Genomic DNA, 17813 nt, shown 5'->3' on the forward strand with positions numbered 1-17813 from the left:
GGGCCCTACCTTGCTGGTACTGCTTTACCTTTCCCTGCAGTAATTTGCTGGAGTTCTGCAGAAGCCAAAGGATCTGTGCCAATAGCTCCTTTTCTGCTGCTCAGGAAGCAGAACAGCTCCATCAGGAGGAAAACTCAGCCACCTACCTGGGGCATGTGTAAGTTCCATGGCTGGTTCCTACACAGGCATTAGCCACAGCTGCATGCCTTTGCTTATGGAGCAAGTCACTGCAGAGCTCCAATTCAAGCAGTCCTTGGGTTTCCTCACTCAGTTGGATCTTCCCTTAGCACATGTCCTAAAGCGCTCAAAGGCAGTGATGAAATGCTTCTCTCAAGTCTCATTCCTGATGGTTTAGCAGATTTGGTCCTTGGAGGCAGCTCTCATAGGCACCACTCTAACACCACAGGACTGAGTTATAAACTGAGTCAACCTCCATGACAGTTCCTAATTAAAGGGGAAAAAGTAAAACATCCAAGCTGCAAATGGCAAAGGCAACCTTACTGCTTTGTACATTAAAACAACTGCACACCGATAACTCATTGTCTTCTGACTTCCCTTCACTTTTTTTTCAGTGTGATACAGCCTGCGATAAAACATGCTTTAAAAAGCAGATGGTTAAACAAGATGTGCAACCTGCTTATTATTATAGTTTCTACCCCAAGCTGTGAATCAGTGCCTCTTCACTGTGACAGTCTGAGATTATTTGAGCATACAGGTTTGTGTTCTAGGAAACAGTAAAAACTGTTTACTCAATGATAAATAGTTGCTTCTTCTTTAGAAGCACTTGTTATCACCTCCTCATACTGAATATTTTTAGTACTAGCAAAGTATCTTCTTTTCAGCTCCCTTGAGACATCTGTTCTCCATATGGTGGACTTGCCTGTGCTTACACAGCCGGTTTCTGGGAAGGAGTCTCCTGGTATGACAAATTGGAATTATTTCCAGGTCTTCAAACACTTTACTAGTTCCTGACTCGTGTAATTGAGCCTAACAAGTTCTGCAATATTGTACATGTTTTAATCCCTCTTGCCTACCTAATTTTTTGTCATATTACTCCTACTGACAGCCAGCTGCCCTTAAAACATCAACACCAGGTTGTCAGCAGCAAAGAGCCACTTAGTAGCTGGTGCTGGTGCTGAGCCCTGCTATGGTACATCACCCCACCATGCTGCGCTGCTTCTCTGCTCCGTGAAGTAAATCTGCTGGAAGCATCATGGTTACCCCATCCTGGCCATGACCATGGGGCTGCCAGCATGGGAGCACAGCCTCTTTGTGCATCTGTGCTACTTCCTTAGCACTGTGACTCGTGCAAGAAAAATGGGGCCACCCCAACGCTGTGGGCCACACTATTTGTTTCCTGTGGTTTCTGAACCACAGAAACTCCTACAATCACACAGAAAGGAGACAGCATTTTTTTCCCTCTGGTTTGACAGCAAATGCCAGAGGATGGATCAAGAGCTAAAAGATAATCACTCATGTTTGTGTGTTATGCATATATCTATAGTTATCCTCTTTTTCCCCATTGTAGCCTGCGATATATTGGTATTTTTTGACCTTACACTACAAAACACATATATTCAAATACATTTCCTCACGCCTTATTACAGAAACTGCCAGTTTGAATTTTTCTAGAAGCTGTTACAGCACAAAGAGACACAAAGCTCTGTCAAGTGGTTCATTCCACACGACAACGTGATATTGCAAGTAACAGTGGAGGGAAACCACACAGGTGATACTTTAAGAACAAGACTTTAATGGAGGACCAGTGGAAGGCACTGAATATTGATACTTCTGACTCACAGTGTTTGTGTATTTTAATAACACTCAAAGCACCCGTTTTCCTTCCGTGCTTAGAGAATCAGGGAGGTGCCACACCAGCCGATGGGAAGGAAGCTGTGTGGGGGGGGGGAGGAGCAGCTGCACTGTGGGGAGCACTCCACACCAGCAGGCCCTCATGCTGCTGGATGTAGGTTATACTGAATGAGCTGTGATTTCATCCTGAAAATCGAATGCTTTAAACCATTCACACAGCATTTTTTCCAAGATCCATAGCTAAAACTCCAAGGATACAATATGTGGTCATGAGAAATGCATCTGGCCATACAATTTTTTCTATTGTAAATATAAAATCCTTCTTAATTAGAAAGAAGTCAATTGTTTTGGCAGCAGAGTGTCACATACAAAGTACCTGGAGAATAGAGAAGTACTCCAGACCCTACTGAGAATAATGGGGGCAAAGTAAAAGCAGAGTAACTCAGATGAAAACTAAAAGCTGAGGAAAAAACCCCAATGTTTTTCTTAAATTCTTGGTTAGTGAGAAACCAACCTACCTCTCTTTTTGTACTTTAAATAAGATATATAGAACAAATATTTTGTTTCTTACAAATTAATATGTGGACTTGCTGCTATGAGATAGCTTAGAAATCTGTGTTTTATGGAGTTGCAAAAAACCTTGGCTTATGAAACAGCAGATAGGGCACATTCAGCAAGCATGTTATTGCTTAGCTTCCACATATGAGACAATTTCTGCAGCTAAACAATATTAAATGTTGCAGTAAATCACTGCATCATTAAGGACCTAAAGGGCAAAGATGTGTCAAAGTGCATATGCTGCTTTGTCTCAACTTTTCCTGCATCCAAGGTTACAGCAGGACAGTTCAGTGGCATATTCCCAAACATTGAGCCACTGCCAACACTTTCTTAATGGGATTAAATTTTGCCTTGTTACTGTAGAAAGACACATCTTAAGTATGCTTGGCCATTTATTTGATGCATGATTCTCTTTGCCTGAATTATTAGCCAGGAATTGTGAATAGTAAAGTCTTTATTTCATTACTTGCTGTAGTTCTCCTAAAACTTACTCAATTAGCGATAGAGATATTAATAGAATGGAGAAGAAAGATGGATCATTTAGAAATTTTTCCCTTCTGTTAGTATCTCTATCAATAATTGAATAAATACTGGGAGAAGTACAGCATATTGATTTATGTACAACTAAAACAATTGAATTGATAAACAGCTGTCCAGAGGGACTGTCCTGAGATGGCGCCCTGCCTTGCAGAATTGGAAGGAAGGGAATACATATGGCAGCAATACTAACCCCCAGCTAAAACAATGCACAGGCTGGTCAGGGACAGGACTCAGAGCCTGGGATGAAGATGGGCATGGAATGTCTGCCAAATTGGGCCTCTGGTACCTTTATGCTGCAGGAAATAGAACAGCAGGGATCATCCCTATAAACAAAGACATCCTTGGGTCATGACATACATGGCAGCCACAGCCACAGCATGACGAAATATTTCTGGTTGCCGCAAATTCTAAATTAAGGTGTAACTAAAAGGCAGTTTTCTCTCCCTTGAAGCTGGCCAAGCAAACCTCTACAGTGGCCCAGGTTTACCAGGCTCTTCCTCCCAGCTCAGCAGCAGTGCAGCCTCCGAGCCAGTGCAGCATCTGACTTCCCCTGCCCCGGACCTGGCAGCGGGGACTTCCACCAGGCTCAGCAAATCATGCAAGTGCTGCCTGTTGCAGAGGTGGGGAGGAAATTAGAACGTTGTAATTAGATGTGTTATATGCAGGTGTCATCTCCAGGCAGGTGACACCCATGCAGGACCCCAGCCAGCAGCGCTGGAGACCTCTGCATTCCCACAAGTGGGTGGCTCACCAGACAGCAGCCATGTGTTACAGTCTTACAGCAGCCACAGTCAGTGTCCACTCAGACACAAACTCTTACTGTGGAGCTGTTAACATCATAAAATATGTTCTACAATAATTTCTGAGAACTCCACACTCACTATGAACACGTCACAACTGAGACTCTACTCCTGCAATTGTCCTTTGCTTGCTAAAACATTGATTTATTAAAGACTTGATCCTGATCTTATTTCACAGCTATATAATTTCACTGTTGTGATGTTATTCCAAAAGACTTTAAAATACAATGCATAAATGAGGAAAAATTAGGAGGATTGCCAAATGATACATGGGCAGAAGATCCCTGGATTTGATCTTGATGCTGAAGACCACAAGCCTGATTCTCCCTTCTTGAAGACTGGTAGAAACCAGGGCATACTTATGTTGCAATTGCAAGGGTAAATATGGGAGGTTAATTAAGATAATATCACAGATCAATGTTGTCTTTCACTTGTTTATATTCTAAAAACCTTTCCATTTCTGTGTATAATCACCACGGATGAGCGCTGGTGACTAACTGTGCTTTATAATGAAGCACAGTTGTCCAGCTCCTTCCTACAAAGGAACAAGTCAACACTACCAGGGTCTGCACTGCTAACAAGGACTGCTCCACTTCCACTGCAAAAGGCATGATTGGTAGAATTGAAACAAATTTATGGCAAAAATTAAAACATTTATATTTTAACATCTCCAGACTTTATTAGGTGTTCTTTATACAGTCATCTGGTGTGTTTAAAGAGTGAGCAATCATATAAAAGGAAATATGGTCATAACTGATTGAAGTAATAAAACCCTGAAACTAAATAACATCTCATAACTCATTACACAGCATATATTAGATTTCATTACATCAGTACATGACTTAGTAGTAAATTCTCCTGTTGGTCATAAACCTCTAAAGTGTTGTCATCCTGAAAAATGAAATTAAAAAAGGGAAGAAGACAATGCCAGGACATTCTGGTGGTGCTTGTACTGTTACAGCACAGTCCCCCCTTGTGTCAGGGTGAGCTGGCCTTGATGGGTGATGCTGGAGATGGGTGATGTGTTTTTCCCCACTGTTATCATTGTGTCCAGGACAAAGCCACCCCTCCACCTGGGGCACTGGCATCTCCAGGGGTTCGTTTTTGTGTAGCTGACCTGCTGCTGAGCTTGTCACCCTTGTGTGCTGATGAAGCCACCTGCACCTCCGGCACTGCGCAGCCCTTGCAAGGGGGGTGGCTGAGCACACCCTCCCTGCACACACCCCTGTCTGCCCCGGGGGTCAGCAGCCCCTCTGAGCAGGTGCTGATGCAGCAGACACGTGCTGGTCACAGAGGCCGGAGCCGTGGGCTGGGAGCCTGTGCTCCCTCTGCCGTGGCACTGGGCAGCGTTGGCTGCTGGCATTGTTTGCTGCTCACCAGCCCAGGCAGGGCATGTGGGGGTGGTTGCTGCCCACCCAACCTCCTCACCCTCGCCATGTTTTCACTTGTCCTTGTTCACAGCCTGATGTACTGCTGCAAGCTGGAAAATGTGGCTCTGTCACATGCCCTGGACTGCAGGGAGCTGGATGGACACCCCAGCTACTCACCACTTGGAGAGATGGCATGGCTGGAGCCCAGGGGGACTGTGTTCTGTGACTCTCAGAAGGGACCTCGGAAAGGCAGTTCACCATGGAAACACCAGCACGGGGGATTTCCAAAATCGCCTCTCTTTCTGAGACCAAAGCATCTCCCAGCTGATTCCCAAAGGCTATTCATGATGCTGATGCCTTCCCGTGTCCTTCAAAGGTCAGAGCAGAGGGTCACCAGTGAGCTGAGCTTGCTCCATGAGCCCAGTGACCTGCTGGTGTGTTTAAGGGAGGTAGCAGTCACCTGCAATGAGAGGAGCCAGGGCTTATTCCTGGAATAAGCTCACCATGCCCACAGCTTCTTTGTGCTACAAACAACAAATGCTTCAGAGAAATGGCACAAAAATGAACCTTTGAGCTGGGGACAGGCTCTGGCAAGTGTTTGAGCCACCCAGCTACAGCGTCAAGGACCTGCTCCCCATCTTCTTGCAGGTCCCAGAGTCTTGAACTCTTGTTGTGCTGCAGCAGAGCACCAACACCTCATCTGGGGCTCCATCCTCCAGCTGCACAGGCCAGGTCTGAGCAGGGAACCGGCCCTGTGGCTGGGAAAGCTGTTTTCCCCCAGGGCCAGCAAGGTGGCAGTTTTTACCCAGGTTCCCTCCTTCCATTTAAGCGTCAGGGCTGCCGTCTGCTGCCTCAGGATCAGATGGGTTTCTGCTGGTGAGGTGGGCAGCAGGTCCCTCATTCCAGGCTAGGAGATTCTGCTGAAATGATTTCTGAGCAGATTTGCTAGGATCAGTCCACAGCAAACCCCTTGCTGCAGGGCTCATCTCTATGCAGCATGCCACAGCTCAGGCCTAAGACAGGCTCTGAGACATGTCCATGATACTGGTCTGGCAAAGACAGGCATAAGCAGAGACTGTTGTGGCTCTGGGTGTCAGCTGCGAACAGTGGATCTTCCTCTCTACAATTCCCCAAAAAGCTTTTATGTTGTTTCCTCTGAGAACCAACCTCCCCTCCTCCATCTGACAGTTTATAATTACCCAGAGCAACTGATCGGCAACTAAACCATTTGCAACATCTGGGAGATCTTAAGGCAGATCCCAGTCCAAGCTGCACTGATGTAATTGTTTTGCTGGGTGAAGGATGATAACTCTCCCCACTTATGATTATACTCCTTCAAAATAATCCAATCGTTTTTTTGAAGCTCACTTATGTCAACACATGCTTTATTGTGTCTTATGTGTTTTTAAAGTGCTGGGTGGAAGCAGCTGGAGGAGAAGTCCCCTTTCAAAGCATATGTCCTCATGTTCTTTTTGAAGTAGCTTGTCGAATAAGGCTTTAATGGCTGTTTTGAACATGCCCAGACACACCACTGGGTTTGATATACTTATGAAAAGCTAAGGATGGAAATTCATGAAAGAGATCCCCCAGAGTTCCAGAGGTGAAGGTGACTACATCCCTCCATTCCATGAAAAAGAGCAAGAGTCTATGACCAGATAAGAACAAAGCTGTGTGAAGCCACGCACTCTGCTATCCAAGCTCTGTACCAAGAACCAGCTCTGGGGAATGGCTGCAAACCTGAAAGTCGTCCAGCAGAAGATGCTGCTTCCAGCGGTAGTCCTGAAGATCTGGGCAACAGAAGGGGTGATAACAATGCTCTTGGAGGTAAACATGAACTACTTCATGCAAACATTAAAATACAGCTCTAACTGTCTGATCTGTCATAATTGCATCACCAGTCTTATACTGGGAATAGCAGCCTGTAAGAAAGACAGCTGTAATTCTGAACAGAAATATGCTCTGTTACTTTTGAAACTTTTTCCTGAGAAGTTTTTTTGCTGTTGTTGCTTTTTAAAAATATATAAATAAAGCATGTCTAGTTGCTGTCAGCACAGCCCCATGTCCTGATTTTGCCCTGCCCTAGGAGCCTAAGCACTCCTAGACAGGGATGACTGCTTTGATAGAGCTCCGAAATTATGATCTCACCCCTCCTCTGGTACCTTGGCTTTTGCAGAGCGCAGAGCAGAGCTGAGCCAAGCCTCACCTGGCAGCAGGATGCATCTTGCTTTTTATCAGAGCCACCTCTACACTGCCATGACAGTCTGGTGAGCTCCAGCAGGCAGGCTGAGTGCAGAGCACTGCTGGGGGCCCACTTGCACATTGATGGAGTTTTAGTCCATCTTCTTCAGGATGAGAGACTGCAGCTGAGAAACATGGAGAACTTGGAGAAGTTTTAGTTAATTGAAGTAAACCAAACAGATCAAGCTGCTTTTATGACTATTTCATAATAGTATCTTTTTAAACTAATACTCCACTGGGGAACACAACTTGCAGACAGAAAACCCTCTGAAGTGCCTTGAAGAGATCTGAGCTTTGGGCTCTGAACTTTGCTGCTTATAAACCATCATTTCAGTCTGCTAGGCCGCAGTGGGAGTATGAGGCTTCATAAAAGGGCTTAGGTGTTGTAATACTGAGTGCAGCAGCGCTTAACTCCGTGTCTCACTATCCAGCCTACCCTTCCAATCCAGAAGATTTAGACACAAAGAACCAGATCCATGCAGGCCAGTGGGGAACTGCTTCAGGAAGGGTTGAGAAGAGCACAGCCCAGCTGTGCTGAGTTGCCTCCTTCTGATCAGGTTTCAGGCTCCAGATCCTTTCCCAGCACAGGAACCAAAACAGCACACTCTCATAAAACAGCAACAGCAATTCCAGCACTTGCTTAGGCTTTGGAAGAGAAAGATCCAGTGCTCCTCTTTTGCTGCAGAGATGTGAGCACCCAAAACTCAAACCTACCCTGTAGCTGCGGGGGCATCTTCTTGAAGATGTTCTGGTTTTTGTGAAAGAAACAGATGAGGTTGGGCCACAGGAGATGGACACTTTGGCCATGTCCAGGCACCCTGGAGGCAGGACAAGGACAGCTTGGATTCCACTCACAATAAGGTTCAATGGACAATCTTTAAATATTCTTTAGGGAAAACTTAAGCCTCAATGAGTGCCATGAACTTGGCATTCCCAAAGTTAGGACACACAGGTGTCACCCTGTGCAGTGGCCTGAAAAGCACCCTTGCCTTTGTCAAACCACCTCATACCTCTCTCCACATACTCATACTCAGTGGTCCCATTTCCCAAAATGCATTAAACCATACCTTTGTACATAAATGCATCAACTCCACCTCATCCTCACCATGCACCCCCAAAGCAAGTAAAGGGGATTGAGGTAAATTTATTTTCCTTATACTTCCTTCAGATCCCTGCACATGGTTTCCTAATCTTGGGTCTACCTCAACCCCTCACCCACTCTGCATTCCTCACTCAAGCCCTTGACGTATCTCCCTGATCCAGTGCCACAGCTCAGGTACTACAGGAGAGAGCAGGGCAGAAGCTGGTGGGCAGTAATTGCCCAAGCAGGCAAGTGCCTCTAGGCAGGTGGAGTCAGGCTTTGCCCTTATTTTGAAGCAGCTCATAAACCAGCCTAGAAAACAGCTCTGACCAACCAATTCGAGTCCTAGTGTCTCCTGGTACAGTTTATCAATCTTTCATAGCAGAAGAGAGTCAGCCAAAAGGACTAATAGCCCCACTTCCACCCCAGAAAATATGAAAAAATATGTAAATATTCACAGAGAAGGGAACTGTGAATCCACACCTTTTGTGAAGAAAAAGGCATTGAACTGACAGGCTGCCAGCATAAGCTAGCATTAAATCACCAGTGAGCTCCTTCTCCAGACGTGTGTTAACACCCACCTTGCCAGGAAGGGAGAGGTGCAGATGCTTTCTGGCCCCTTGGGACACCAGACTTGCCTGTCACTGCATCCCAGCAACACCAGCAGAAGCTCTGGGTGAGTCAGGAACTACTTGACACTGCAGGAAGCTTACAGCTCCACATGGCCTGCAGTGGAGTTTGAGGAAACAGTTTTGGGATCAGGCCCCATTCAAGGGTACTTAGATGATAACACAAACCGTTTCAATGAAGTTTGTGGGCTACAATTTTTCAAGATGTTAGCCCTTTGGGCCGTGCACCAGCTAAGAGAGGCTATGACAAAGGAAGTCACCCTGGTGTCACTCTGGAGGGGTTGCCTCTGTCTGTTCTGCTGCCCAGGAACAGCCCTTGCCCTGGCCACAGTTTCAGTCCATGAAAACTGACCTCAAACACTGTGGAGAAATCCTGAAGGTCATCTTTGACCTTTGCTATCTAGAGAGAAAATGCCTCAAGTCAGAATGTGTTTACCATATTAATGCTAAAACACTTCCATTAAAATGACAAGCATGATGTTTCATCAAAATTCTTATGGGATTTTTATCTGCTGTAGCTCTCGTTCGGATGGAAGTTGGATGTAAAACAAGCATATGCTTCTTGTTACAGTGCTGAAAAAATTCCATTGTTTTGGGGTTGACCAATTCAAAATTTAAAGAAATCAGTCTGACATAACAAGCATGATCTTCAGCAATCAAAACGTATTCTTATATTTCACTATGTATTTAATAAAAGAACTTCAAGTGAAGCACAAAAGCGATGAATAATTTAAGCTAAAACTGTCATCAAACTGCAGGATTAGCAATGTCAGCTCTGACTCTTAATTTTACACACACAATCTGGATGTAGTGAACTAAAACTATAGAAACACCTCAGTAATTTATGGAATCCCGATAAAATTTATATCAAAAAAACGTTAACCAAGATGAAGGCTTCAAAATCAGGAATAAGGAAATGCAAGATTTGCTGTTGCATTGTACATGATGATATGACCTTAAATTGCAGGTTCACATTTTACCCAACAGGCACCCTTCTCATTCAGGAATTCTTTTCAAACCTCTTCAGTGCATGACTCAACCTTGCTTTCTGAAAGTTATTAGGTACAGGCCACAAATATGTAATCTTCTATGTAAGTATGTTTGCACTTACCACCAGAGAAATAAGGATTGTGAGAATCCCTGTGAAATTTGCTCCTGGTACCACCACCTGTAGTAACCATTGTGTGTATGGATAAACACCAATACTTGCACCTAATATTTTCAGAACCAATGAACTGAACCTAAACATAGATGTGATCACTCTGCACTTCTGCAGATGTAGCTCCAGACACCTAGATATTAAACACTTAGCAAAATTCTTAGAGAGCTTCTGTGAATCAAGTGTCTTCCTTACTATTACAGAAGAACCTTGTGACAGCAGAAGAAAGAAATTCCAGTTCTCCAAAGCAGAATGCTCTTTCCTTCCTCATCAGACTTTTTTTTCTTTTCACCTCTAGCTATTTGACCCCCTTTACTGTTACCAAGCTTTTCCTTAAAATGAGGCAACTTTGCAGATAGCAAGCTAATGGCTGCACAGGCTGGAATCATTCAGAGGGGCACCCAGCCTGCACAAAGAATATGATCCAGTTTTAGATACTCCAGAACATTTCAAATACACACCCATCTCTGCCAAAAAACGGCAAATAACAACTTCCTTACTAATAGCCTTCTAAGATACAACTAGACAAGAATCAGTGAATTTTTAAAAATACTTCAACAGAAGACTACTGCACATTATGGAAATTTAAAGTTAAAAATTATCAATCCAAGTCAGAAGCATCTGAAAACTCATCTAAATCAAGCCTCAGCAAGCAGGCAAGCTCTTAACATGGCTTCCTTTCTCCTCTTCCCCTTGAACTGCTATAAAGATCACTCAGAAAGACTTTTCTATTAACTTCTACTACTCACCTCTGCCTCTTTGAATATGTTACATCCGAGAGTAAGAGGGTCAGTGATTTCAGATGCTTTAGGCCAATTGGGGCATGGCTGCTTTGCACTTCACTCAAAGGTCAGCCTATTTTTAAGTGCCGAATGCCAACAAAGCCCTTTTGTCTACACCGAGTAATTTTTGAGAGACTGTTTTTCTTTATTCAAACCTGTGTTCAAGTAAGCAGACACAGTCTTTCCACAGAATTCTAGCTTTTGTAGAAATTTGACCAGCTATGCTTTTCAAGTACTATTTTCACTATATAATTAAGTCTTCTAATATAATTCTATCGGATAATGAAATACTTCTAATTTCATTAGAAAACTATATTCTAATAATTCCATAAAGAGAAGTGTGAAACTTCATGCCCTATTTGTCTCTTGGAAGAAAAAAGTAAAGTTCCCAAAAATACATCAAATTATGTATGATTCAATCATTAGATTTTTATTACAGGAAAAAAAAAAAGAAACCTCAAATTCTTAATACAATCTCCACAGAGACTTTAAAGGAATATTGGCAGTGCAGATATTTTTGCAGAATTTTGTTTTGCCACATCAGGCTGTCAAGTTTTGAGGTATTTCACCCAAGGATCACTGCATCCATCCTACAGATGTAAGGGACTTTGGCAAGCAGGTGAAGGTTAGCAACAGAGTGATGAGCAAAGCCAAAAGCTTCTAATCCAGTATTTTATTTATCTGGTCATACCAACTCAAAACTGCAGATGCGGTTTGCTCCTTTTTCTTTTGGTAAACCGAGTATTGCATTTGGCAGACAAGCATGCATAACAAAAGGAAAAAAGCAAACCTTGAGGCCATCATGCAAGATTGTGTACTTTGTACAGAAGGTTATATGACAGGCTTTGAATTTCATGTCTAACATCAGTATCTGTCTCAAATTAACACTACCATTAAACTACGGAAGACTAAACTCCAGGTCTTCATCCAGTAAGGGCCAGTATTTTCTGGATACCGATCACTAATAACTTGAGCATGCTTTAGGTGATGAAGAAAAATACATGAGAAGTCAACTGTGTTAAGTGCTATGTTGTTTAAAGCACATCAGAGTATCACTCTTACTCTTTTCAAGAATAAAAAGTCTCAAAAAGCTGAAGTGAGACAGTCATTACAGTTTACAGGAAAAGAGTTTTTAAGGCTTAACAATGTATATGGTATAAAAAGTTAATGAAACATTTCCTATTTTATGATTAAGGAATCATCTTTATTTTCCATTTTTACAATACATATCTGCTTGGGTGCACAGAACATTACATTCTGCTGTCTCACAATACCATTGTAACATCAAACACTGGTTCAGTATTGTTGTCCACAGTGACAAGTGACGAATGAATACCAAATCCTTTTTAGTTTATGAGAGCAACTAGCACCAACAGCCTTGAACGTTTCTTACCTAACTCTTCTACTGCAGAAAACAGCTGTATGATGAAAAGAGTAAGAATCAAAAGCTGGAATGAAGACTGCATACCACTAATGTGTAATGTATATGCTCACAGGAGAGATCCGAACATTAGCTTGTTAACATTTAGAAAGAACTCTTCCAAGATTTTTATAGTTTGACATGTTTATTTTAGTTGGATGATCAGACTCAATGAACAAGCTGAAACAGTATTCCTCAGCCTCACAATTGCCTCCCTATGGACTTATACAACCAAATGTTTAAAAATATCAGAAATACACGGATATTTGCATGAAGTAGTTCAATAGTTACTTCTTGTTCCATGCTTCCCTTTCATGTCTTTCACGGATTACTTCTTTTAGGTATGGTTCAAGATAATGGTGATCCTGAAAAAGAAGAGAATATACTTAAAGCAAGGTCCAGAAACATCTCAAGTCATTCCTACAGACTATTTGTTTCTCATTCCTCCCCAGGTTTGACTAAACACCAACCTATCAAGAAAAAAAAAAAGGAAATCCAGCCTTACTTACCCTGAAAAGGTGAACTTTTTATCTGCCAAGTCTGCAGTGACAAGTTCTCTACTGCAGTAACCACTAATTCCTAATGCCTCATTAACATTAACAGGCAAAGCGATGCTTCCAGCTATACCTTTAAAACAGTGTTCTTTTGGCAGAAAACCAAATGTGCAAGATCCACTTTAATTAGTTCAAAGTCCAACTACAGTAATGTACAATAGCCACTTTGAATAGTTCAAAGCCCAACAATAATACTCCAGATATTCTCGTTTTGAGCTTCTAACCAGCACTGTAAACTTGTATTTGATAGAACACCCTGACCATGTTTAACACAAACCAAACTGCTGCTTGAGGAAATAGGCAACCAGTTATTCAATGCAGCAGTTACCTAAATATGACCCATGAGACCACAAGAAACAGCCTCTGCTTATTCAGAGATGCATTAATACCTTTATACTCTCCTATAGTCAAAAGTTTAACAAAAAAATTCCTCTCTGCCTGATAGTCTGGAGAAAGCTGAGGTGGACAGTGATGCAAAGTCTGTGAATCAATTCACAACCAAAAAATAAAACGTAGTTACATCTGATAAGGAAAGTGTAGTTTATTTTTTAAATTACAAGATGACACTTATTTTAATGCAAGATTTCCCTTCAAATTATTCTTCCCTGGCACCTTCATGAATAAAAACTTTGGCTCAAGATTTTCTATAAGATCAAGAAATTAATCAGAAAAGCAGGAGACCTTTTGTAAGAATCCCAAAGCTATTTACACTGTATTTCTTTATCTGATAGAAGAAATATTTTGCCTAAATGCAAATATGCTGTGATTCTGAGCTGCAGCTTAAGCTTCTGTCATCTTGAGAAAAATTCAGTAATTTGTACTGAAAAACAGATTTTTAAACTGCAATCGGCAGTGTTTTCCAGAGGTATTCCATGAGATACTGACTCATTTACTCACTATGAAGGACATGTAAGCATGTATCTCCTCAGGGAATGAAAAGCCCAATCGCCAACCACAGCAGTGCCATTTAAGACCTGCACCTTGGAAACACTCCGTGCACGTACCTCTTCATACTTCACCCACTGGTCTTTTGGAAGGATCTGATGTTTCAAGCTTAAGTCTAGCGCTCGCTTTATGCGAAATACTCTTTCATTGTAAAGATGTTCTGGAAGTCTCTTCAATGCTTCTTTTACATCATCATCTTCATTCAATGTATCATCTCGCATTAACCCTGTACCAAGAAGAATTTACAGTATCACTGAATAAATGTTCTTCCCTAAGATTTAGCATTGACTCAAGTACCATGGGCAAAATACTTTCAATGAAAAATTATGAAGAAAAACAAAACCAATCCACGATAGCCACTAATTGCTCACAGAAAACATGCAATCCTAAATGCTGACTTTCACATACTCTATTTACTTTTTTTAGTCCTTTTGTTAAAGAGGAATAAGGAAAATGGGTACTTAAATCAATGTGTTTCGTGAGACTATACGTATACAGAACAAAACATTCTCTGGATCTAAGGGGTGAACTTATGTGCATCTAATTTTATATCTCTATTTACGATGACTGTCCATGTTAAGGGTTTTTGAATCCATTAGAATCAGTCAGCCACAGATGAGACTCTTTCAGTACTGAAGAATTATTCTCTAAACTCCCCTGTTCATGATAACCAAATCTCTGCTGACCATATGAAGCTATGGAAACCTGGAGCTCTGTGTTGGTGTGTGAGTTGCAAATCAGAAGTTAAATCAGGGAGAAGCACCCAGTCTTCTCAAAACCAAGAACACTCCCACACCTTCTGTGGAACAAAGGATTCTTGAAACTCAACCAACTTTTCTGTAAGGTTCAGTATTAACAAACAGGACAAAATACTACTTCTGTAGCATTCCAAGATGATGCAGATTACTACAACATACCTACTGACTTGTGGTTAAAGGTTTTCATCTCATGTGACCGATTTGGCAGTACTGTCTCAATAAAACAAAAATTTCTTTTGAGTCATGTGTTCTGAAATTCAGCTTTGTAATTTATTTCAAAGGCACAGGGAGCACTGCTGCTAGTTTAATCACTGTATTAAATTTGGTGCTTCTCTAATTTTTTTACTTGCATTTCCAGAAAAGCAGCAGAAGTAAGAATTTCAGCAGACAGGCATTATCAAAGAGGAATTAATCACTCCATCTTTGGAGGAAGGATCTAAGGTTCCTCATCTACAGTTTTCTTGTAATTTTTTCTAACGCCCCCAGGGCAGGAATGTTAACTTCCTTTAAAAGATTTGCTTGTATTGTGGTGAGCAATAAATTGCAGCATCTGAATATTCAGATTCTTGTCATCCAAGAATACTCCATTCTTGTCATCCATTCAATCTAGATGGTTGAAACAAACTTGGTGACAGCTCTGAATAAACTGAAGAAAATACTGTTAAGGCAGCCTCTTCTCCTTAAGGAAGCCCTGTTTTGACACCTATTCCACCACTGTGCAGGCCAGAGCCATGCCAGCTGAAGTTATGGTGACACAAAGGGCAAAACTAACTTTAATCTTATTTGCCCTTTGGATACTTTACGTAAGGACTGCAGATAGGCTGACTACTATCAGTGGGAACCCCCCCAGCTTCTTTGGGTTAGAAGACACTGGCCAGTGAAAGCGACTTGGTGGGGAAATGCAAATAATCGAGCTTTCAGGACTGCTTTGTGAAAGTTTTTTCAACTACCCCAGCTTGACCGTAGCTGTTGTAAGTCAGTTCGCTGGAACATGAACAAACACCGAAATAACAGAAAAGGTTTAAATCACAATAACTGAAGCTCTTGCCAACTTTCTTCCCTACAGAAGTTGTAACTAATTTTGATCAAAAACACGTCAACCTGCACAAACATATGGCAGTTATAAACCATAACTAGTTTGAGAACTGTTACATGCACAGCTTTTAAAACTCAATGAAACACTTACCAAGTTTGTTGAACCCAGCTGCATTGTAATACCACTTGCGAAGCCTGTCTAGCATGCGACCACCTCCTGCAACTGAATGCGACCATCATCAGTTGCACAGCAAGGTAAAATTCAACATTTACATGTTACTATGGCAGTATGCAAACAGTTGATGGCCTCTTTCACATGTATTAATGTAACACTGCATCAAGTTTGAATTTGATCATATATGACTTGGCCTCTACTTCTCAGTCTCCCGTAAGTGACACTAAATAGGTCGAAGGACACTCATTACATGCAAGAATTTGACCCATTTCACTAAATTTGAATATTGGGCTGCTTTAAGACTTAGAAAAATGCTACCAATTCCTCGTCAAAGATAGCAACAAAACTTTTAGGCTCCATAACACTTACATGAGCCAAACCCATACTGTCTACATAAAACCATCAGGCTTTTCAAATAATTTATCTAACCTCCCTGACTTTCGCTATGGGTTAATGTGACTTCAAGGCCACTGGTTATTATACTGCTAACCTTCTGCTCTCCTCTCCAGATACTTGAATGCTATTCCTTTTTCAAGGAGCTGCCAAAGTCAACCACGAAACCAACACTGAAACCTCAAAAAAAACCCCCCAGCCAAACAAAAAATAAAACCTCCACACCACATATACACGTTAATCTTTCCTTAAATGTAGTTTGGGATGGCAGAGGTGCTTTTACACATAATCGAGTACCTCCACAAGGGGTCTAGAAGCCCACGAACGGCACAACACCCTCCAAAAGCCCCAGTGCTCCGTGTGATACCAGTACGTCATTAGAGCACTACCTCAGCAGGCCAGTTAGTTACTCCTTCGTCCTTTAGGGCCAGACAAGGAATCACCTTAGACCAACTGTGCGCGGAGTCGGTGTCCGCGCAGGACAGCGATCCCCGAGGCCCCTCATGAGCAGGCCACGGGTTCCTCTAGTGCTCCCGAGCACTCTCTGCACTCAGAAAACTCAAGTATCGGAGCCAGGCTCCCTCCGCTGCCACAGAAGGGCCGGCGAGGAGACTCGCCCAGCGACTGTGGCAGCGGCAGTCGCTGTCCCCGTCAAGGGCACACGGTGCACACGGGCTCCCCGGCTCCCCCTCTCCCCGTCACGGCCCGCCTCGCTGCCCGGCGCGGGCCGGGGCGAGCCCAGCGCCGCAGGCAGGTCGGGGTCGGGGTCGGGCTCAGCCCCGCTGCGCACCCCCAGCGCCCCCGCCGCCTCACCAGACGCCCTCGCCGCCATCTTGACCTCGGCGCGGCGCGCGGCCTCCTGGGTAACGCGCGGGGCGGAGCGGGGCTGCCAATGCTGCCCCGGCATCCGCGCATGCGCCGTGGCGAGGGGGTAGCGGCTAGAGGTGACAGCTACAAAGTAGTAACACAATAAAATTTAGCTTTGTAAAGCACAATAAACAAAGCACCAATGGGTCACGCCAAGAAGCGGAAACCTATTTCTGCTCAGGTATCGCAGCCGCCAGCTGAGCGGCTCTGCGTTCTGAGGTACAGATCGCTGCCTCTGCCCCGCCATTCCTTAAGGAAGGGACCACTGCGTTTTGAAAAAAGCCAAAATGCGGAGGTGGAGGTAGCCCAGAAATAAGGGGTAGGCAACGCAGCGGGCAGTGCCAGTCCGGAGAGCAAAGAGCAGGGCCCCGGCTGCAGCCCAGGGCGCGGGCGGTGCCCTACTGCACCCAGCGAGCCTAAGGGGCTGAGTTCAGGCGCTCAGCTGCAGGCGGCTCTAGCCCTGGCCGAGAAGAGCCCCCTTTAGTAAGGGAGGGGACGGGGGGAGAATTCCACGCCAAACCTTTCTGCTCAAGATTTTTTTTTTTTTTTTAATTGTAAAGCTACAAAAGTTTTTGGCATGGTCCACAAAAAGTTCTTCTTTCCTCTCTCCCCTTCCTTTTTAGCACTCCCATTAAATGCTTTGCTTCCACTCTTCATCGTGGTTCTGGGAAGCTATTGTGGCAGAAGCTTGTGCATT

The 17813-nt window shown here is 43.3% G+C and overlaps 1 protein-coding gene across 1 annotated transcript; it reads right to left on the minus strand.

The window, feature by feature from the left end:
• Nucleotides 1–11378: 11378 nt before the first annotated feature.
• On the minus strand, nucleotides 11379–17163 carry LOC121668271 (cytochrome b-c1 complex subunit 7). The gene is made up of 4 exons (XM_042035886.1): nucleotides 17063–17163; nucleotides 15833–15904; nucleotides 13948–14114; nucleotides 11379–12754 (listed from the first exon to the last, which is right to left on the minus strand). The coding sequence occupies exons 1-4, from the start codon at nucleotides 17154–17156 to the stop codon at nucleotides 12677–12679; spliced, it is 411 nt and encodes a 136-aa protein (XP_041891820.1). The 5' UTR covers nucleotides 17157–17163; the 3' UTR covers nucleotides 11379–12676.
• Nucleotides 17164–17813: the final 650 nt, after the last annotated feature.

This window comes from Corvus kubaryi, unplaced genomic scaffold, assembly GCF_017639235.1.
Source record: "Corvus kubaryi isolate FWS band 111438036 unplaced genomic scaffold, C.kubaryi_AGA036_p1.0 37385, whole genome shotgun sequence".
Taxonomy (NCBI): domain Eukaryota; kingdom Metazoa; phylum Chordata; class Aves; order Passeriformes; family Corvidae; genus Corvus; species Corvus kubaryi.